Source organism: Sceloporus occidentalis, unplaced genomic scaffold, assembly GCF_023333645.1.
Source record: "Sceloporus occidentalis isolate IW3139 unplaced genomic scaffold, rSceOcc1.0.p SCAF_41, whole genome shotgun sequence".
Classification (NCBI taxonomy): domain Eukaryota; kingdom Metazoa; phylum Chordata; class Lepidosauria; order Squamata; family Phrynosomatidae; genus Sceloporus; species Sceloporus occidentalis.
The window spans coordinates 6,752,033-6,772,660 of record NW_028317021.1 but is presented as its reverse complement, the minus strand read 5'-3'; the positions used below and the strand labels follow the sequence as shown (position 1 = coordinate 6,772,660).

The following is a 20,628-nucleotide window of genomic DNA, read 5'->3' as shown; positions in this document are numbered from 1 at the left end:
CTTCAGTGCGATACTAAAAAATAAAAATTTGGAGAGATCTAAGATCACCTCAGCAAACTATCCCCGTTTCAAGAAATTGCTACAAGCAGTCCACAAGAATAGAGTGAGTGTACTTGGAACCAATAGCAACTGATCAAAAATGATGATGGAAGTGGCCTGTCAGACTTACCGTGATACATTACATTAATTCTGAAATTAGTAATGCACTGCTGTCACCAGACATACATGATACTCCCGAGTAAAAATTTCCTTGAAGGTCTCCTAGGTTTTTAAAGCTACATTAAACTAAACCTGGTCCTGTTTCTGCTATAGCAAGGAAGAACAAATTCAGTATTCTAACAATTGAATTATGGCTACAGAGTTCATATAAAGAACCTTAAAGAATCAAATGAAGGGTTGAGAAACCTCACTGTGCAATGGGGCTCAAACCTGGTCTCCCAGAGTTATAGTTCAGCACTCAAGCTACTAGACCAAGCTGACTCTTCTGGCAGCATTGTGCCTACAGTATGTGTGGGTCTGTGTCAGGGGTTAATAAATACAAAACCTCTCAGCTACGCTGCAAAACTGATTGGCAGATATAAAGTTTATTATGAGAACTTTAAAACAGTGTTCAAAACATAACAATGAGAACGATGAGGAAGAAGATGAAAGGCTTACTTGCTCCATGAAGCCTCTCAGCTTTGAAGGCATTTAACTGGGCACTTCTGGTATTCAAGACCATGTTATTTACACACACAAGCACCACCATGAAATGTGATGGCTTTTCCTAGTGCTTCCCCCTCCCATCTCCTCAGACTAAAGATCAGACTGGATTACAAGAGGAAAAGAATCCTTATGCCACAGTGGCATACAGCAGTAAGTCTTGTGAAGCAAACAGAGCCATGGCTGTGGTATTAACTCTGCTGCTGGATTGTCAGGCCTTCCTCTGTTGGGTGCAGAGGAGACTACTCCACAGTTGGGTATTCTGAGCAGAAGGCCTAAAAGCATCTCAAATCGGTCCCCTGCCCTGAAACACTGCGCATTTGGGAAAGGAGGCGCCAAAGGCTCCTCTTGCCACCACATCTCTGGTTGAAGTGGGGGCACACACACTTCCCATCCCACCTCCAGGTAACATCATTCCCACCAAAGCTGTCCATGGTCTGGTGCTGGGCTAAATGTAGAAAGAGACGGCTATGCACAGCCCTGACGAGTTCCTCTCCTCTTACTCATCATCAGAATAATTGGATTCAGCTTGCCAGGGTTTTGCCTGTAAAAGAATGGCCAGGCATTAATGAAAGGGCATCAGGAGGGAGAGAACAAGGAAGTGTTGGATGAAGGATAGATTCCCAGGGTATTAGCCACTTTTGGGGGGGGGCAAGGATGAAGACCGATTCAGTTAAGACTCTCCTTCAGCAGACCGTGAAAGTGCTCTATCTCTTGGGTCCCTCAGACTATCTTCAGCTAAATAAGGCAAGCAACATGCAAGTTACTGTATTTTTGAAAAAATTACTAGTTACATCCAAATGTATGTTAACATACACACCTCATCCTGACAAGGAGACAGCAAGAGAGGGAGGAGTCTTGTGAGCACAGACACACCCAGAACATTGCAGTCACATTGTTGACCATGTATTACAATGGTGTCCGAGCAAATGGGGAAAGTTCTAGAGACACTACGCATAGGATAGAGGCATACAGGAAAACCTTCAACTACCCGAATCCCTATTGCCGTAGTAGCAGAGGATAAAGAGAATACTTGGCTGAGAACCATTTTCCAATAGGAAGCAACGGAGCCACTCAAGTCTGCCTTAATGGGGTGAACACAGAGCCCTGCTGGCTAAAGAGTGGAGCTCCATATTGACAGATAACACAGACTGCATTTTTACAGAGTTATTGTCTGTCAGAGTTGGAAAGGAAAGACGGAAAGAGCAAGGTCCTTGCACTGCTTGGAAAAACCCCAGGGTCAAGTCTGATCAGATATAACAAAGAATTCCACTTCTTTTGCCACTGCATTTGTATTTGCTCAGTGTAGGATTTTCTGAAACTCTGCTGAGAAGGTGGAAAGCCTTAGAAGAGACTTGGGCCTTTGGGGGCAATTAGGAGCACCCACAATACTTACTTCCGTATTGTTGTAACGGGTCCGCCTAGTGGGACTCCTGCCACTTTCACTTCTCAGGCTACTGGAGGGGGAAAAACAAAGAGATGAACCTTTTGTAAACTTAAACTCATTTCAAGATTAAACAGCTTTTAAAGCAGGCATGGGAATGAGTGGCCGGTGTGCCACAAGGGGCTTCTTGACTCAACTTTTGTGGCCTCTGAAATCCCCTGCCAGTTTTGCAATTAAAAACATAAAATAGCATGCTTTCGGGGCTATTTCTGCCCCACGTCAAAGCAGAAATCCACCCCCACCCCCCAAATACCTGGTTTTCCCTGCAGTTGATCTCAAAATGGCAGCAAGAAGTGACAATAGCACTTCTCATGATTTATGTATACTTAGCTATGTAGCAGAGGCACAAAGAAACAATGTTAAGTGAATTACAAAGATGTGTAACAGGACACTGGTAAGAGGATCCTGTTGACCTACCCCAGGAAGCGAGTGTACTTCTGCCCTGGAAGAAGATGAATCTGTAACTAACCAACTGGAACCTGGAGAAAAATGTAAAATACAGACCTGTGATGGCCAGGCAACACCCACCTGGGTCGAGTTGGAGCAGTATCTGGGAAACTTGGCTTGTAGCTACTGGAAGTGAAGTTGCGGTGAGATCGTCTAGTAGACATGGGGGCAGCTGGAAGGTCACTTGGGTGCCAACTTGATGTTTGCACACCCACTCTGGGCTTTCCTCCCTTTGTTGGCCCAATGTTGTTTTCTCTCCTGTTGTCAGGAGAAGTTGGCTGTGAGATTTCCCCTTAAGGAAAAAAGTGGGAATCAGGAACCACAAGGCAAAGAAAGGCAAATAGCTACAGAGCAGACAGAATTTCTCTTCTGAGAAGGCCAAACATCAGACCTTGAAAAAGTGACTTTTTTGGACTACAGCTCCCAGAATCAGCCAGCAAGGAAAAGATTCTAACCCTAAAAAAGTCTTTTTTTCTGAGCTCTAAGTATCATAGACTACGAGTGATATCTCTTAGTAGCAAATGCAGCGATAAGTCATACTTACACCTACATATGTCATTCCCCCCCCCCCCGGTCACTGTAGAGCTTAGTATTCCCTTTCATCCATACAATGACCAAAACTCCCCTCAGATTCATTACTGGACTGCTTCAAACCCCCTCCCCAGTTGCTGTTACTGGTGGAGAAGGTGTGGAGGAACTGGGATCAACTGGCTGACACAGAATTACTGCATCATCTGCTGACATTTCCAGAGAACCCCTGTAGCCCTAGATAGACGGTGTAATCATTTTGTATCTGGCTGCACTAACATAGCCAGAATGTTCTCCAGTTTGTGGCGGCTCTGCACCAACCACAGAATACCAGTCAAGGGAATGCAGTCGCTCCACTGAGTCCCAGGGGTATTCAATGGGCAAGCATAGTATAGTTTCACAGGATCTCAACTGAACAGACTGAACTGAGTGCTCAGCATGAAATGGACATTAAACTTAACGGCCAGCCCCAGAATGGGAATGACAAGAGTCACTATCCAGCCATTGTGGGCTTCAGTCATAAGTTGAATGGTGCGCCTTTGAAGATCAGTTGGTCCAAACTCCTGCTTCATGCAGGACCTACCACTTTGGACCAGGAGGCAAATACCCAAAATCTCCAAAATAATCCTGCTTTAAGCATTACATTCTTCTCTACCTTCCACAGTTCTCAGGCTGAGAACTTGTTTGTCTCTTGGAGAGCCAATGGCAATACCTTGGTGCTGGATGCGTGTTCGAGGCAGATCCAGTATCTCTGTTTTCTCCACGTTATTCATGGCTGGAGTCCTTTGCTGCATTGGCGTCCTTCCCACCGAGGAGGCTGTGTCAGGGCGCAAATCACACTGATCCTGAGTTGAGAGAAAAAGAATGTTAAGCATTTAGAGGACTCTCCCAGGTGCAGAGTTCAAGGGAGAAGGGACAGATGTCCTGCACACCCTTGACACAAGATCAGCCAGCAAAGCTCCAGGTGAACTCTACCACTCTTCTTACCTGGTGGTGGAAGAGGATATCTTCTTCGAGCTGAATGCCACAGAATTCGCAAGGCAGCATGAGGCTGCTGTAGGTGTCATGCTGGAACGGAGGCATTTCTCTACTGCCTGTGGTCTGGTTGCTCTGCAGCTGTTCCCACAGGCCTCGAAGGCGCTCCGACTGTGGTGGGGAAGAGCTTCTCTTGCTGAAGGCAGCCAAAGCGCTGGTGGGGTCGCATCCCGTCTGCAGAGAAAGGGCCCATTAATTCCTTCTCCCTAAGACCCAGTCAGCCAGCAAGAAGCCCTTCTGCTATAGCCATCAACACCAATGTGGAGAGAAAATCTGAGGGGCTTCTCATCCGCAGAAGTCTCCCCGCTTTCTATATCCCATCAACACTAGCAAACACAGAGCTGCATTTTAAGCAGAGATATGAGATCCTTGTTTGTTTAGAACAAGGCTGGGCAAAGTGGGTCCCCTCCCCAGATGTTGTTGGGATTGCAATTCCCATTTGCCCCAGGCATCACAGCCAGTGATGAATGCTGAGAGCTACAGTTTAACAATATCTGGAGGGTCACACTTTGCCCAGCTCCGGTTTAGAAAAAGGTGGTACCTGCCTTCTCTTTCTGTGCTTAAAAGCTCAAGACAACAAACTAGGAGCCATAACAAAAATGCTCTGGTGTATTATTCTATTGGAAATTGAATTACCTACCTAGTATCCTGAAGGCTCCAGATTCCATGTAAACTTGGAAGCTAAGCCAAGTCAAATCTGGTTACTGCTTGGATGGAGAACTGCCAAGAAATACCAGGGGCTGTAGGCTTTTATATTCAGAAGAAGGCAAAAATGAACCACTTCTCGGTATGCCTTACCTAAGAAATTCCTATGGAATTCACGGGATTGCAATATGTTGAGCGGTGACTTGAAGACACACATACATAACACCTGAGGGCTGGCTCTCCACCAGACACATGTACATTTACTACCGAAGCCTTGCTTTCAGCACACTTCAACTATATAGTGCTAAAAGAGGGCTACAGGCATTCTCTGTCCTCAGCTCTATCAGTTCTCCCTTCTAGCAGCATTGGAAGAATACATGGTAATAAAACCTGATGAAGGATGAGGTCTTCCTCTGGGTACAGCTCCTCACAGAATTCACAAGACAGGAGGATCACAGCTGCAAGGCAAAGAGACAGAACATGACACCCCTCACCACAGCGCCCATTGAGCCACTGGCAACATCGCTTCAGAATTCCAAGCAATCAAGCAGGGTCCCCATTTTTTCCAAGCTGAAAACAAACATTTTAAAAGAGTTTTTGGCCCTGCTTCTCAGGCGAAAAGGCTCCAACACAAGACAAGCCTTGCCTCCAGGCTTACAATCTAAATAGTATCACACAAAAGACTGGAAAGGGAAGCGCGGAAAAGCGAACTCTGGCTTGAAAGTTTAAAGCCAATGGAGGAAATTTAGACTAGCACCCAAGTTCCTTGAGACTCCCCTCTTGAACACCCATAGGGAAAACTTGCCTATCCACTCTGTTGCACCAACACACAGCCTTTGAATCCTGTGTGGATTTTCTCAAGTCCAGCAGAGCTTATGCCACCCTCACAAAAGGCAAATTCATTGTTAACATCCTTGGAACAGTTCAGTCAACAATATACATGCATGCTCCATGACACCACAGCAAGCTACCCAACAGCCAGGAGTCTCCAAGATGACGAGTACCAAATAGCCACTTACTATTGGACCTCTTTGGAGCATTATGCACCAGTGCATCCTGAGAGAAGATACTGGACTCATCTGTTTCAAGCGAGTTCTCCACTGAGCTATTCTTGCTGGGACAGATATTCCGCAAGAGATCACTCTGGATCGCAGCAGCACTGTGTTCATGAGAGACATTTTCTTGCTGCAAGCTCAAAGCCAACAGGTAATCCAAGTCACAATCCTGCTCTCCCCTAAAGGCCAAAGGGGTTGTCATCTTTTCCAGGTGAGCTTCACGAGACAAAACATAAAGGAACATTAGGGACAAATGTAACAGGACTCTCATCTTTAGCATCAGCCTAACCATTTACTTGGAGAAACAGCAGCAACACAAACTAGGAGTGAAGTCATGATTTTGAAAACTTACGTAAAACATTCCCTCAAACTTGTTTTGGGCTGAAAAAAAGGAGGAGCTCCCCTCTGGGATATTTGTGGGAAGTGCCAAAGATCACTTTCAAGGCACCAGGGTGGTGTGCAAAAGGTCCCAGGTTATTTGCAGCACCTCATCATCCAACGTATATGGTGGTGTTATGTACCTTCCCGTCATTCCAACTTACAGCAACCCTAAGGCAACCTTAGCATGGGGTTTTCTTGGGCAGATTTATTCAAATGATGTTTGCCACCATGGTGTTCCTCTGAGGCTGAGAGAGAGAGACTTGTCCAGTCCTAGTCCAGCACTGAAACCACTACACCACACTGGCTCAAGGTATGTACTGGTCTCCTAACAAGGCTAATACACAGATACTTCTACCTCCAGTGGTGATGGGCCTGAATAGTCCTTTGTCAGACACTCTCTCAAGAACATCTCCCAATGCCCTTAACCATGGTTAAGGTTAACATTAGTATCCACTTTAACCATGTTTAACAGCAACCAGAGCTTCTGTCCCTGATCACTGTCCTAAAATGTCTCCATCTCCTTGTTTGCGAGATGATGTTACCTCGATTCTCATCCACCTGAGCTGGACCACTGTTCCTCCTGCCAAACTCCCTGGGCAGCTGGTCACGCAAGAGAGAGTTATATAGCCTGCTTGTCCTCGGCAGGGATCTGGCAGCATCATCCGGACGGGGGATGTTTCGGATAGTCTGAATATTCCGAAAAACTGCCTCCGAGGGCCTGGCCTGGCCGACTCCTGCTTCCTTCGTCTTCTTGCCACAGTCTGTGGGGTGCTCCTTCAGGTCTCTCAGCATGACATTTTGGTTGCATCTGCTACAGCGTTCGGTCCGAGTGCCACAGTAGTCCTCGTGCTCCTGGAGTTTGCTGAAGGCCAGCTCGATGTCACAGTGCTGGCAGGCTACAGGCCGCAAGGGACATTCGGAAGCCTAGGACAAGAGAGGCAAGCCAAGCACTCTATTTGTCAGCTGAGCAGCCTCAAGAAGCCCTTCTGTGGGCTCTTTCCGACTCCTTGCCCCTGAGGGAAGTGCCTGGAGTCTCCGCTGAAGTCGGGAGCCCAACCCGGCCCTCTGGGTTGGCAACAATGGCCGCACCTTTTCCTCCCCGATAGCAGGGGCTGGTGCTTTCTCCGCTCGCTTCAGAATGACTCAGGCCCTGGAGCTGAGGGTACTTCCTGGGTGCCTGGGCAGAGGAGTTGGCCAGGCATCCACAGCTGAGAAATAACCCGGTTTGGCACTGCTTTGAAGCCTCCTGGCTCAAGGCGATGGAATTCTGGGAGTTGGAGTTTGTTGTGGGCCCGGAGCGGACGCTTCAAAGCGGTGCCAAACCGGGTTCTCTCTGCAGTGTGTCTTCTTTTACTCACCTCGTGCTCTTGCAAAAGGCCTCTGTCCATCTCCCTGCCGCACTTGCAGACCACCTAGGACCAAAAGCAGCGGGAAAAGAGGTGGTGGGTGCTCCGTCCCGGCTGGCAAGGCCGAGAGGGAGCGCCAGGGGCCCCCTTGCTCTCACCTGGGTGTGCTCCTGCTCCTGGTGACGCCTCAGCTCCGCTTTGGGGAAGGCCTCCTTGCAGACAGGGCAGACCCCAATGTTCCTCCGGCAGTGGATCTCGTGGATGACGAAGTTGGCCGCGGGGATCTCCTTTTGGCTGGAAGAGAGGGAGGAGGCCCTTGGCAAGCCTTCCAAGAGCGCAAGGGGCCATGCTCCTTGGGTCTCTCCCTCCCCCCCTCCCCCCCTCCCCCCAAGCCTTCATCAGGAGAAGGCAGAGCGCCCCCGAGCCAAGCCCTGCCTTCGGGTTGCTTACCAGTTGCCGCAGAGCTGGGTTTCGTACTCGCTTCCTGCCAGGGCCGCCATGGCTGCTCTGCGGTCGGAGAGAGAGAAAGAGAGGGAGGCAACGAGGCCCTTTCACTTTCGTTTTCGCTTTCCCAGGGCGTTGCCTCCTCCTCAGGGTTAACCCCGAGTCAGAAGACTTGCAGGGCTGCCTTGGCCCAGGAAGAGGAGGAGGAGGAGCGGGAAGGCCTGGCTGGCTTCTCCCCGGGCGCCGGGGCCCTCGATTTGCCTGCCTGCCTGCCTTACCTGCTCCGGAGCGGAGGAGAACCTCAGGCCCCAGTCGCCCAGTAGCGACTAAGGATTAGGGAAGCGAAAGAGACGTTGTTTAGCCCCGCCCCCTTCGCCAACGAGACCGTTGGCTCCCCGGCGCCCGGCTCCCATTGGCCCTTCGCCCCGGCACGCCTCCCCATTGGCCCGCCGCGAGAGGCCCCGCCCAGGCTTCGAGCCTCCCGCCAGCGCCCTTCAGTCCTCCCCTCGGCAGGCATGCGCTCTGGGGTCTGGCTCAGCGCGGGGGATTCTGGGAAGTGGAGTTGGCCTCTCTCTCGGCTGGGCCCTTCCTTCCCAGCTGCTTCCCAATGGCAGGACTCAAAGAAGCTCAGGCCTTCCCACTGAGAGTGACTGGACTCCTCTCGATGTGTGTTTGAGATCGCAGTTCAGAGCTGCCTTAGCCCCAGAGCCAAGCTTTTGAAACAAGGCAGCCTCCAGGAGCTCCTCTGTGGTTTCTCCTGTTGGGGGGGGGGGTGGCAACTGCTGCCATGGCCAAGAGCTTGAGCCAAACAGTGGCCCCTGGCTCTCCTCCTCTGTTGGTGTCTCTCCTCGGCCTCTTTCTCTTGAGGGCTGCGCTCCGGAAAGGCCTGGGAGCAGAGCCAAGAGGAGCCCAGCAGCCACAAAGAAGGCTTCGGTCCTGTGGCAGCTGGAAGACAGTGGCAGCTCCTTCTCTTCAGCTCCATGAATTGCTTAAGTGTGTGTGTATATATATATATATATATATCAAGATGCACACGGCCATTGTAGCTTCAACTAAAACAATGTAGAAAAGAAACAAACAAAACCTCTAAGGCTTTTTTTGTTTTAAATATCACTTGGAATTATTCCTAGAAATGGGCCGCCAGCCAGCATCACTGTTAAAGCCCTGCAGAGATATGCTGCAGACACCTGCGCCAGTTGTTAAGCTAGCAGCTCCATTTTGTATTAACTGAAGTTCTGGGGACGTTTTTATAGCCACACACAACTAGTCTGGTTTGTTTATAGCCCTCTCTTTTGCTCATAAGGCAGTCAGAGGGCTTTCACAACTTAAGAAAGATAAAATAGACTTGAGGGCCGCTAACAACAAATATTACATTCACCCCCCCCACACACACACACACAATAACACCACGTATAAGCTAAAAGAAAACAGCAATCTAAGATTTAGCACACACACCAAAAAAACATTAGCAGCAAAACTTTAGATACTAAAATCCTGTTACGCAAAGAATAGTTTTCAAAAACGCAAAGGCTGGCGAAAGAGCTAAATTTCTGAGAAAACCGCTGGGATGTGCTTGTTTCTAAAACCTAAGAGGATCTACCCATTGTCCAGGAAAGATTTGAATCGGCATTTTTCAGCTGCAGGAGGCTCCATGGAGCTTTGTGACAGCTTTGTGACTGTCCCAAAAAGTCAATGAAAATACAGGAAAGCAAATATGGGCACCTTCTTGGTGCCAAGCCACATCTCTGAGGAGGAGCCAAAAATGAGCCCCAAGTCTTTTCTGTCTTGAACCCAGAGTGATCAGGGGAAAGCGCGAACGCAGTCCCCCACTACCACAAATTATGCAGTCGAGTTTCCCGCATTTGGGGAAATCGCAGGGGTCAGCACACCCGGAGTGCAATGGATGAGCCTCACCCTGGGAAAACCACCTTCATGATCATGGTGTCTCCCCTGCCAGGTAAGTATGAGTTGGGGCTGCCCAGCCAGCCCCTGGCCCCTCAATGGCCCTGCCTTCCAGCACATGGTGACCCCACTGGAACACTGCCAGGAACCTCACGGTGCCACAGCACCAATGCTCCCAGGCTCACACTTTGGTCCATTAGCATCTGGGGTACCCTGCAAGCCCCCACTTGCACCCTGTTGTTGTTCCCACAATGCTCTGGGGTCTGGCCATAAGCCTCTGCTTAACTAGGCTTCCTATTGGAGCTGGCAGAAAGCAGGGAGGAGTTTGGATACTTCTTTCTACTCACAAAAGCCCTCCTCTCTAAACCAGAATTGGATGCGCCACTCACAGCAACATTTTCCATCTGCAGATTCATCTACCTTTTCGTAAAAACAAAATAGCGCCACTTGGGGATTTCACCTCGCTTCCTCCCATTCTCTGGTGGAACCTTCAGTACAGAAATTGTATCTGTAGGGGAAAGAAACAGGAACAGCCTCATCCAGGGAGCCGTTGTCAGTGCCTAAGCATCTATCACAATAGTTTTGAGCAAAACCTTTAATAATTAGCGAAAAATCATGTATAAAGCCTGAAAGTACTGCCAATGATTCACTGTTGAATAATCTAAAGTAGTTATCCCTCCCCCTAATTTCTGTATTGGCTGTGCACACAACCACAACACTCTCTTCAATTTTGTTTAGCCACAGGGGAACATTCTCACAACCATAAAATCAAGGAGGATAAGAATGATCTGTGCCAGGCTGTTGTGTGCCTTCAAGTTGTTCCAACTCGTGGCAACCCTAATAGGAACCTGTCATGAGGTTTTCTTGGCAAGGTTTGTTCAGAGGGGCTTTCCCTTTGCCTCCCTCTGAGGCTGAGAGAGTGTGATTTGCCCAAGGCCACTCAGTGGGTTTCCATGGCTGTGTGGGGATTCAAACTCTCCTCAGGGTCCTGGTCTGACACTCAAATCACTACACTACATTGGCTCTTGAAGCTGTCCAAGTCTATTCTGGACTGTTTTACCTTATTTCCAAACGGGTGTTATGTTAAAGCTGATTTGTACCAAGTTAACTCAAAGATGTCTACGTCATGAATTTCTCAACGGAGTCTACTAAGTCTAGATGTTTTCCTGCCAATACCATCACCCAGATCCTGTCAAAGCTCCCTCTCCAGGTAAGTCTGTCAGGGATTGTCCATTGTGGTGCAGTCTGGAGCCTTGCTGCCAGAAGGACCCTGGGGAAGTGACAATAAGAAAAGATGATCTCTTTGGTGTATTCTTTGGTTTTTTTGTATCTCGGTATCAGCTCTGTTACACAATTCCAAAAACAATCCACGCGAGGGCAGCATAACTCCATGTGTAGAATGGCTCCTCTCTCCAGCACAGCAGAGATTTTAGTCCCAAGAAGTTTCAGGATTGCAAGGCCCCCTGTATGCTCTTTTGAAGCATTCAGTCTCAGCACTAAGATGGATCTGTATAGTAGGGGTCTCTATGCTGCAATACAGGTTTTCTCGATCTTCCTTCCAGGCAACTCTTTCATGTTGTATTTCTACCTGCCATTTATATAACCTGGAAATCAAACGCTTTGTATCCTCTGTCTTCCATATACAGCTCCCCTTGAACAATTTCCTTGGAGTACCTTCTTATCTAACAAGCCAAACTATGTACATCAGCATGCAAAGGGATCTTGTGGCCCTTTGAGACTAATTGTGCAAAAGGCATGGTACCATAAGTTTCGTAATTCCTGGCAAATCATAGAATCATAGAGTTGGAAGAGACCGCAAGGGCCATCCAGTCCAACCCCCTGCCATGCAGGAAATCCAAATCAAAGCATCCCTGACAGATGGCCATCCAGCCTCTGTTTAAAGACTTCCAAGGAGGGAGATTCAATATTTGCCTCCCCTCCAAAATATACTCCCCTATCCTCTCCTCTTACTATTGTTCATCATTCAGCCAGTATTCTTTGCCTGACAAACTCAGAAACTGGAATAGTTCACAATAAAGGTAACCAAATTGAAAACAATAAAACAATTCCCTATCTGATATAGCTACAACTGTTTAATCCGCTAAGGGGTACTTTCTATCCTTAAATTTTCCCACTCAGCTCAGTGTTGCATTTCTCTCTAGATATATAGTTATAATTGAAAAAGTAAACCACGTGGAATTTGTACTGTGCATCATTCACTTCTCTATTGGAAAGGTCATCTTCCATTTTGGAGAGGTATTCATATGGAAGCGTCAGTATCCAGCAATGAAAGAGTGCCTTTTCCATTGCCTTTTTTCACAAGTATGCCCAGAAGCTCACATATTTCTTCTGCCTGAGTTGGGGTGGATATTGTGTAGGTTTTTTCTCCTTTGATACTATTAGTTTGAATGAGAATCCCAATTCCCAGCGAATGCTAACTATTCCTTGTAAAGGCATAAGGGTCACTGTGTCTATCCCGAAGCACTGCAACTCGTGCGGCTCTATGTCTGAAATGTTTGATAGCATTACAGAGCTTTCCAAAGTAGCATTTTCTTTGGGTATTTATGTAAAAGTGCCATAACATCTCTCAGTGCTTGTGGGTTCTGGGGCCAACAACCTAAATACACATGGCCACTTTTAAAATCCCCCTTGTTAGATTAAGGCAAGATGTTGGCATCCAAGTGGCCAAGAGCTATGTTAAATTTTCTCATTCTCCAGGATTCTCCTCCCCCAAATTTCAAATTATTCCAATATGCCTGCTTTTCCGTATCTTCCAGTATATTAGCAAAGGCATCTAAAAAGGTTCAAAGGTCCTTGATTTTGCCCTTCTACAAGATCCCTGTGCATACTAATATTCTAGACTAACACGGCTATGTCTCCAAATCCTTTCTTTTCACGTGTCACACTTACATCTAATGCCTCTGAAACAGATTCCTCCAGCCTCACCAGTGCCTTTAGTTTGTGATTTTCTCGAAACCCCTGCAAGAGATCTTTAAAATTCTCTCCTTGATGAGGTTCTGCACCAATTCTCCCCTGCCCCCAACCCTACCCTTATCTCCATAAGCTTTTTAGGAGACATATTGCTGTTCTGTGAGACAGCACAGCTGGCAGTCTGCTCCCTTGCTCCCATGTTCTCTCCAGCAGAAGAATGCTCTGAGATCACTGGGGGGATAAGGATCTGTTTCATTCCCCATTACTGGTGTGCACTTTATATTTGTACCCTTGCCAAAAATGAGATCAAAAGTAGCTCTAAAAGCAGGGTTTTCAGTCTGAAGGGAGAGGGAAAACAGGACAGTGGCAGCACCTTCTAAGACTTCATTCTTTTTCCGCCCTTTCTCCCTTCCTCCAGCTACCAGGGCTATTTCTCTGAAAGCTACTACAGAGTTTTCAAGGAACTCTCAGAATCTGTGGCCATATTCTGCTGCCAAGCCACACCTCTGAGGAGGCGCCAAAAATGAGCCCCAAGTCTTTTCTGTCTTGAACCCAGAGTGATCAGGGGAAAGCGCGAACGCAGTCCCCCACTACCACAAATTATGCAGTCGAGTTTCCCGCATTTGGGGAAATCGCAGGGGTCAGCACACCCGGAGTGCAATGGATGAGCCTCACCCTGGGAAAACCACCTTCGTGATCATGGTGTCTCCCCTGCCAGGTAAGTATGAGTTGGGGCTGCCCAGTCAGCCCCTGGTCCCTCAATGGCCCTGCCTTCCAGCTCATGGTGACCATTGCTTAGTGCTGCTATTCTTCAAAAACAGGCATAACTGGAACTTAGCCTGATGCCAGACTTGGTTGGCAGGGTGCTGGAGAGAGAGGATTCGAAGCCCCCCACATGCTCCGCTCCTTACCACAATGCCCTGCTGCAGGGAAATCTGCATATGTGTCCCCACCCAGAGCTTGACGTAGGCATGCACTCCAGTCAGCTTGCTGTCTGCTAGGCAGCCAGGGCAAGAAACCATTTGATTTTCCTCTGTTCTTGTGCTCCTCTCCTGGAAAATATTGGTTTTGTCTCTTGCATTCATGCCTTTTGGGGGTGCATTCATAGCAACATGCCTCCACATCTGAAGACTGCTTCACACATTATTGGGGGTGAAGAGTTTCATGATATGTAGGCATGTCATTTGGAACAGCTGCCATTCTGTCAGTATCCTACGCTGAACCCCTCTGCCCATTTCTTTGCCATTATGCGTAGGGGGCCATGGTGCAACCCTCCATTTGCTCTTTTATGTAACTGTAGCTCCCATCGCTCCTCACCACTATCTAGCCAAAGCACATGCACACTGCTGCCCATGCACAATTCAATAACCCCCAAAATTTAGTTGGACTGTTTGTTGAATGGTTCTTCAGTTTTAGTTTCAAATTTTTAACTTTATGTAATCAATTTTCTGTCATATTAGGAGAATGACAGGTTATAAACAAATACATTAATATAAAACAAGTCCTTGTGGAGTGGTGTCCTTTCAACTGCAGGCTTGACCTCAGCATCCAATTACCTTTCCCTGACTCAGGTCCAAAACACACTGCAGAGATAATCCAGTTTCAGACCGCTTTAACTGTTCTGGCTCAGTGTTGGGGAATTCTGGGAGCTGTAGCTTTGTGACACATTGAGCCTTCTCTGTCAGAGAGAGCTCTGGTGCCACAGTAAACTACAGTTCCCAGGATTCCCTAGCACTGAGCCAAGGCAGTTCAAGTGGTCTCAAACTGGACTATTTCTGCAGTGTGTTTTGGGAGTCACCATTTTAGAAATTGCTGTAACAAAAGGGCATGAGTTCCTAGGGCATTTCATTGCAGCCCATGTTGAAGGAAGACTGTCTCACCTGTCTCTTGCAGGTTGATGCATGCAAAGGGCTTCATGGAGATGCACCCATAGGAGGAAGAGGAGGAGGCAGAGATGAACTATCTGAACTCCTATACGTATACATTTCATCCTGAAAAATGCAGACGGAAGCTTGGATTAGCCTATGTTTGCCCCCCTGAACTGGTGTCAAGTTTTAAGGTGGAATTAGAACCTTGCAATTTAACAAAACCCAAATTACTTTAAGTAAACTGGGGTCAATGAAACCTTGCTTGAGAACAATATAGCTCTATTGGGTCTGTACAAGTTTCTGACTCATTACAGCAAATGAGATAGTTTGAAGAACATCACAACAAAGCATGGTTTCTTATCACATGCGCAACCAAGAACACTGGGCTCATGCGCCCCACACTTTTCTCTTTTAACACTGCCAGGGGATCTGAAGCTTTGGTATCTCTCCTGAGCTATCTTTTGGTGTTGGCTGAAGCCAGTTCTATACGTATTGCCTCCAGCCTCTGAGGCAGCATGCCTTTGTATATAAGTTGGTGGGAAGGGCAAGATGGAGGGTATAGCGCCCCATGGCATCCCTTGGGTGGCTCCATGGACAGAAGGCTTATGAAAAGAAAAAGAAAGGCGACCTCCAGTCTCTTTGGTGAAGCTGACCAGGGCACAGGAAAGCTCCTGCCAAAGGAGGGGAGCTGGCTCCCAGGGTCCCCCTGGGCTTTGGTTTCCCTTGATCCCCCCCTCCTCCCATTTTGCCAAGGGATCATCCATCCCTCCCAAGCAAAGGCCTCTCAGCTGCCTTCCTTTCTGGCCCAGCTGGGCCCAAGGAGCCTTGCTTTGCCTTTCCCAAGCACAATGCTTCATTGCTGTCTTTGCCAGAGTTTTGTGCCCACTCCTGGCACAATTTCTCTTCTCGCGGGCACTAGTGCCATACTTCTGTGGGCCTCCTCTCAGGTCTATGTTATATATACGCTCATCTCTCCATATTTGCAGCACTGATTATTCACGGATTTAATAGAACTGAGCTGGAGGAGCTACAAATGCCCAGAGAAGTGTTCTCTCTAGATCCTCCAATGCAACTCTATGGTCAACTTTAACCTAAAGTTGCGCTGAGACCTAGATTCCTAGAGAGGACACTCTGCTAGACCTTTGTAGCTCCTCCAGCGCAACTCTATGGTCAGTGTCTGTCGGAAGCTGATCATGGAGTTGCGCCGGAGGACCTAGAGATTCCTAGAGAGGGGTCCTCTCAGGTCAAAACATGGCGTTTTTGTTATTGGCGGCTTCTCCATATTGACGGTGGGGGTCTTGTCTCTCTAACCCTAGCGAATATAGAGGGACAAGGGGATGTATGTATATATACAGCTATGAGGGCCTTGTGTCCCTGTTTCGGGGCGAAGAGCCAGCCTGGCCCTCTCCGCCTCCGGGAGCTAGGCCCCAGCGCCTCCAGGGCCCCGCCTGGTTTTGGGAGGAGCCACGGCGGAGGAGGAGGAGGAGGCGGTGCCGGCTGAAGCCCCGCCCCGGCTTGGCCCGCCCCTTCCCGCCCTCCCGCCCAGCGCTGGGGCCGGCTGCGCGCTGCGGTTCTGCGCTCTCATCATGGCGGCGCGGGGCCATGTGCAGGACCCCAACGACCGGCGCCTCCGGCCCATTTACGGTACCCGCGCGGCCCTCCCCTCCCCTCCGCCGCCGACCCAGGCTCCCCTCAGAGGGCGCCCCCGGCCCTCAGGGGCCCTGCCCGCTGCCGCCTTCTTCCGCCCTCGCAGGCGGCTCCCCCGAGAGAGAGAGGCTGAGTTGTGGGTTGAGGCGCCCGCGAGCGAGCGAGGGAGGGAAGGCGGGCGGCGGCGGGCTGTTTGTGGGGCGCGGAGGGGCCAAGCGGAGCCCTCGAGGGCCGTGTGGGTTGGGCTCCGCAGCGGGCAGCCTTTGCCTCGGAGGCCCCTCTGCGAAGGAGGGAGGGAGGCAGGGAGAAAGGAGGCCCCGCTTCCCTGGCTTCCTCCGCTCCGGCTGGCCAAGGTCCGAAGAGAGTCTAGGACAAGCTCTAGCCGAAGAGAGCCGGCCTTGGGCTCTTGGGGGGCAGGCAGCGGGGCCCCGGAGGCGGGACTCAGCCCCGGGGAGAGTCGGGCGAGGGCGCTCCGGAGGCCCTGGCTCTAGCCATCTCTCGGGGGGGGATTCTGGGGGCGAAGCCTTTTCTAGGGAAGGCTGCCTTGTGCAGAGGGGCCCGTTCTCCAGCTTGCCTCCCTCGGGCCCCGGGGCCGCCCAAGCGCCGCCCTGGCCTCCCTTTCCCTCCGGGCCAGAAGATGGGGCTGTCGGGGGCCTGGGGCGGAAGGTGCAAGCCCTCCGAGGAAAGGCTGAGGCCCAGGGCAGCCCGTCAGGGCCCCTTTCAGGCTGGCCTCCTCCTGCATTGGGGGCCTTCCTGGCTGAGTGGGCCTGCAGAGCCCCCAGCCTCTCCCAGGGCTGGAAGGGAGCATGTGGAGCTGGGGGTCCCGAAGTGCCCAAGCCAGGCCAGGCTGGGCCCCAGGGCTTGGGCCTCCTGGGGTCAAGATCCCAGAGGAGGAGAGGAGGAACCGGGCTTCCCCCCCAAGGGCCACTTTTCTTGGCACCCAAAGGCCTCCCTGATAACCCACACAACGACCTGAATTGTTAAAGACAAGTTCCCTGGGTCTGAGAGGCCTGTTCCACAGGGCTTTGTGTCCTGTTTCCAAAGCGTGGGCTCGGGAGGAGAGGTTGGCTGGCCCTGAGGCAATGGAAGAGGCCCCAGGGGAGACCGAAGCCAAGGCTGGCTCCCTGGAAGGTGCCTGCGTTTGTGAGGCTTGGGCTCTTTGGCGTTCCTTGGCCCCACGGGAGTGGGACTGAAGCAGCAAACACGGAGCAAGATGGGAAAGCCAAGGTGGGCCTGCCTCTCTGAAGCCCCAGGGCTGACCCTTTCCAAATGGTGAATGGCTTCAGCTAGAGCCTTAACAAGGCTCCACGACCAATCGCTTGAGCTCCGCAACATCCTTCAGCGGTTCTCTCCACATCCCATTCAGTGCCAATGTTGGAGTCTTTCCTTCCTTCGTTTCTTCAGGGCAGGCTCATGCCACACGACTTTTCAATCCCTTCCTATTTCAGCTTTGGTTTTGCAAGCCTTTTCGGCTGCCTCTTTTCACATCTCTGCCTCCTCCAGTCAGAAGGGGCAAAGGCACTTTGAGAACCTGTTTTTGTCTTTGGGGTAGCAACCATCCTCATTTGTCATTAGACTAGCTTGGGAGGCACCATTCCCCTACTTCAGGAGACTGCTTTGTGGAGAGGTGTATTGGTTAAGAACTTAGGATGCTTTGTATGCTTTTGCAAGTGCTGGTGGTTAGCGTTGTGTGCCTCCAAGTAGTTTCCAGCTTACGGCGACCCTAAGGCAGGTCTGTCGTTGCAATTTTCTTGTCAAGATTTGATCCGAGGGGCTTTGCCTTTGCCTTCCTCTGAGGCTGAGAGAGTGGGACTTGCCCAAAGTCACCCAGTGGGTTTCCATGGCTGAGCAAGGATCTGAACCCTGGTCTCCAGAGTCCAATGCTCAAAACACTACACTGGTCTGACTCTCTGGAAGCTGAGGTATTTCTAACTTGCTTAAATGAATACTAATTGGGAGAGTTAGGAAGGACTGTTCTGGGACAGAACTGGTCATCCTCTGATGTTCAGACTGGTGATTTGAGAAGTTCTGCAGCCTCAAATGTCCAGGCGATTTTGGTGCTTCAAATTCTGTCAACAGAAGGGAGTGTGTGTGTTGTATGGTTACCAGGTTCTGTCTGGCCCCAGGTCTTGTGCCATGAACTACTTCAGAACCTAATTCTGCTTAGTGTTAAACCTGAAGAGCTGCCCCTTTCTCTCATTTCCCCCCCCCCCAAAAGAAATTCCTAGAATATCCATTTATACAGTCTGGTTGACAGATGTGGTCTGAAATCTTTGGATTGTCTTCCATCTCTCCTAACAGCCCATATGTGTGTCCTCTATATATGTATCTGTATATTGGACATGGTCTTTGTGTTAGAAGGACAAACATTTGGGGTTGTGAAGGGAAATTTAAATTTGAGAATGAGAAATGTTTGGGGCTATTCCACTTAAAAAGAGCTCTTTCTTTAGCAGCCCAAATTCCCAGAGTAGCTGTTGGATCTTCAGAAAATAAATCCAAAGTCCTGTGTAAGTCTCACTGAGTTCAGTGAGGCTCATTTATTATGTCTTGTTTGCAAAGTTTGTCTGTGAACTTCTGGAAGTTGAAGCATGGCTTTTGAGATGTGTAGGGTCAGGGATACCCTCAAGCAAAGGCTGCTTTCCCAGGGCAAAATTTGTCATGTTTTGACAAGCATACAATTGTCAATTTGTAGTTAAACATCATGTAAGAAAGCCTGATGCAGACATGTTTTCACATGACAACCTTGTACACTCTTGCAATGTTGGATTGCAACTGCTAAACAAAGTCAGGAGAGAAATGGTCAAATTGTCCCTATTTAATTTAAAAAAAATGTCCAGTCTGCTTTTGAAAATCTACCTTTCTTTCGTCTGATATTTTTCAATCACATTGGAAAACTGTGCTTCTTTCTTGGCTTTACAGTAGGCCCTCCACATTGACTGGGATCAGGGGGCCAAGAGCCCTGTGGAAGTGAAAAGCCGCAAATAAACAACCACTATTGTTTTAACTTGAGAGAGCACTTCTAGGTCCTCCAGCACAACTCTGTGGTCGATGTCTGCTGGAGAGTGACCACAGAATTGCACTGGAGGAGCTACAAATGGCTAGAGAAGTCCTCTGTCTACCATCCTCTAGGTCCACCAGCATGACTGGGAAAAGTTGAGCATAGACTCATGCTGGAGGACCTAGAGATTACTAAAGAGAACATATTGATCAAAACGTGAATAATCCAACCCTCAAAAGTCAAAGCCACAAATGTGGAAGTCTGTATTTTATTTCCAGTTTCCATCCCCTTTTTTACTGCCGGACTCCTGACCCCGCCGCAGTCCCCAACCAGTGTGCTCAGGCAGCTAGGGGCCACTAACTTGGGGAAAGCTACTCTCCAGTTTTGAATGGTTCATGTCAGTATCACAGAGAAGCCACATGCTTTCACTGGAGAAAACTACATTAAAGTCTTCATCTAGCTGTTGTGATGTTTGAGCAGGTTCTAATCAGATTTCAGCAACATTCAGCTTTGTGTTTGATGACATTTGGAAGATACCTTCATAGAGGTGTTTGCCTTTGATCTTAATTTGTGCTGTGATGTACATAACTTCAATTAAGTTCTATTACCTTCTTCCCTGTGTCCTGCACCCTTAGAATAATGCTTAATCTGCTTTTTGACAACTTGTATTTCTAGTAGCTGAAATAATTTTGCTACAGTTGAGGAACTTGGCAGCATGTTAGGTTTAGGGAAACGTGTGGTTTGGTGCATAGTCTTTGTTCTGTTTCAGTTTTGTGTTCCGTACATCCTGGCCTTTTCTCCAGTTGCTCCATAAAGTTTCCTTATTAACTCTCCATTGTAGCCTCCTCATTCATGCTTTGGGGTCTCCACAGCATAAAGGCACATTGCTGCTGGATGCATCAAGTTTAAGCAAACGCTAGCAAGGGGCCAATTTAATTTTTTCTGAAAGTTGTTCATGATTTGTTCAGGGGCGTGTGACATTATGAATGAGAATCAGAAATTCAAGGTAATACTGAGATGTCTTCATACCATACCATTTCTTTCTGACAAGAGACAGAAGGAGTGCAGGGGCCGTTGTGATCCTCCTGTGGACCCTCCAAGATGAGGTTTTCCCGCTTTAATACCCATCAATTTCTCCAGCTCTCATTCACCCAGGTGTCTGTTTTTAGAGAAAAATTCCCCTACTGTGCTGCACTCCTTTTGCTAGATGGAACAGATATTTGGCACTGCCCATCTGCTTCCATTGAATTGCCAG

At 49.0% G+C, this 20,628-nt stretch overlaps 2 protein-coding genes and 2 non-coding genes across 9 annotated transcripts in view; 1 reads left to right on the top strand and 3 right to left on the bottom strand.

The window, feature by feature from the left end:
- Positions 1–565: 565 nt before the first annotated feature.
- Positions 566–14,889, bottom strand: TRAFD1 (TRAF-type zinc finger domain containing 1). Of its 3 annotated transcripts, XM_089489833.1 has the most exons (14): positions 14,741–14,889; positions 10,990–11,199; positions 10,350–10,437; positions 8,034–8,090; positions 7,742–7,877; positions 7,596–7,649; positions 6,780–7,161; positions 5,821–6,072; positions 5,192–5,259; positions 4,109–4,330; positions 3,834–3,966; positions 2,675–2,885; positions 2,099–2,159; positions 566–1,246 (listed from the first exon to the last, which is right to left on the bottom strand). In XM_089489833.1, exons 4-14 carry the CDS (start codon positions 8,081–8,083, stop codon positions 1,202–1,204), a joined length of 1,614 nt encoding a protein of 537 aa, XP_089345959.1. In that variant the 5' UTR covers positions 8,084–8,090; positions 10,350–10,437; positions 10,990–11,199; positions 14,741–14,889; the 3' UTR covers positions 566–1,201. The 3 variants fall into 3 exon arrangements, with proteins under 3 accessions (XP_089345959.1, XP_089345958.1, XP_089345961.1); XM_089489832.1 differs by lacking the exons at positions 10,350–10,437; positions 10,990–11,199; positions 14,741–14,889 and adding an exon at positions 8,306–8,401; XM_089489835.1 differs by lacking the exons at positions 10,350–10,437; positions 10,990–11,199; positions 14,741–14,889 and adding an exon at positions 8,306–8,401 and having other exon boundaries at positions 2,099–2,156.
- Positions 9,829–9,992, bottom strand: LOC149290083 (U1 spliceosomal RNA). The gene has a single exon (XR_016277299.1). It is a non-coding gene; the product is annotated as a U1 spliceosomal RNA (small nuclear RNA).
- On the bottom strand, positions 13,423–13,586 carry LOC149290082 (U1 spliceosomal RNA). Its single transcript, XR_016277301.1, has one exon. It is a non-coding gene; the product is annotated as a U1 spliceosomal RNA (small nuclear RNA).
- A 1,388-nt stretch (positions 14,890–16,277) lies between the features above and the next one.
- NAA25 (N-alpha-acetyltransferase 25, NatB auxiliary subunit) overlaps positions 16,278–20,628 on the top strand; it is a 29,385-nt gene continuing 25,034 nt past the window's right edge. For 3 of the 4 annotated variants that reach the window (XM_089489816.1, XM_089489815.1, XM_089489818.1), the window contains exon 1: positions 16,278–16,372. In XM_089489816.1, the coding sequence (XP_089345942.1) occupies positions 16,315–16,372 (58 nt within the window). In that variant the 5' untranslated portion in view covers positions 16,278–16,314. Of the gene's footprint in view, positions 16,373–17,391; positions 17,603–20,628 lie in introns of those variants that run through there. The other variant, XM_089489817.1, reaches the window with a different exon arrangement.

Coding starts and splice junctions, on each gene's coding strand:
- TRAFD1 (XM_089489833.1), bottom strand. CDS start 8,083: ATGGCGGCCCTGGCAGGAAGCGAGTACGAAACCCAGCTCTGCGGCAAC. Junction 4,331..5,191: donor AAGACCTCATCCTTCATCAG/GTTTTATTACCA, acceptor CTTTCTCTGCAG/ACGGGATGCGACCCCACCAG. Junction 2,886..3,833: donor AACACGCATCCAGCACCAAG/GTATTGCCATTG, acceptor TTTTTCCTTAAG/GGGAAATCTCACAGCCAACT.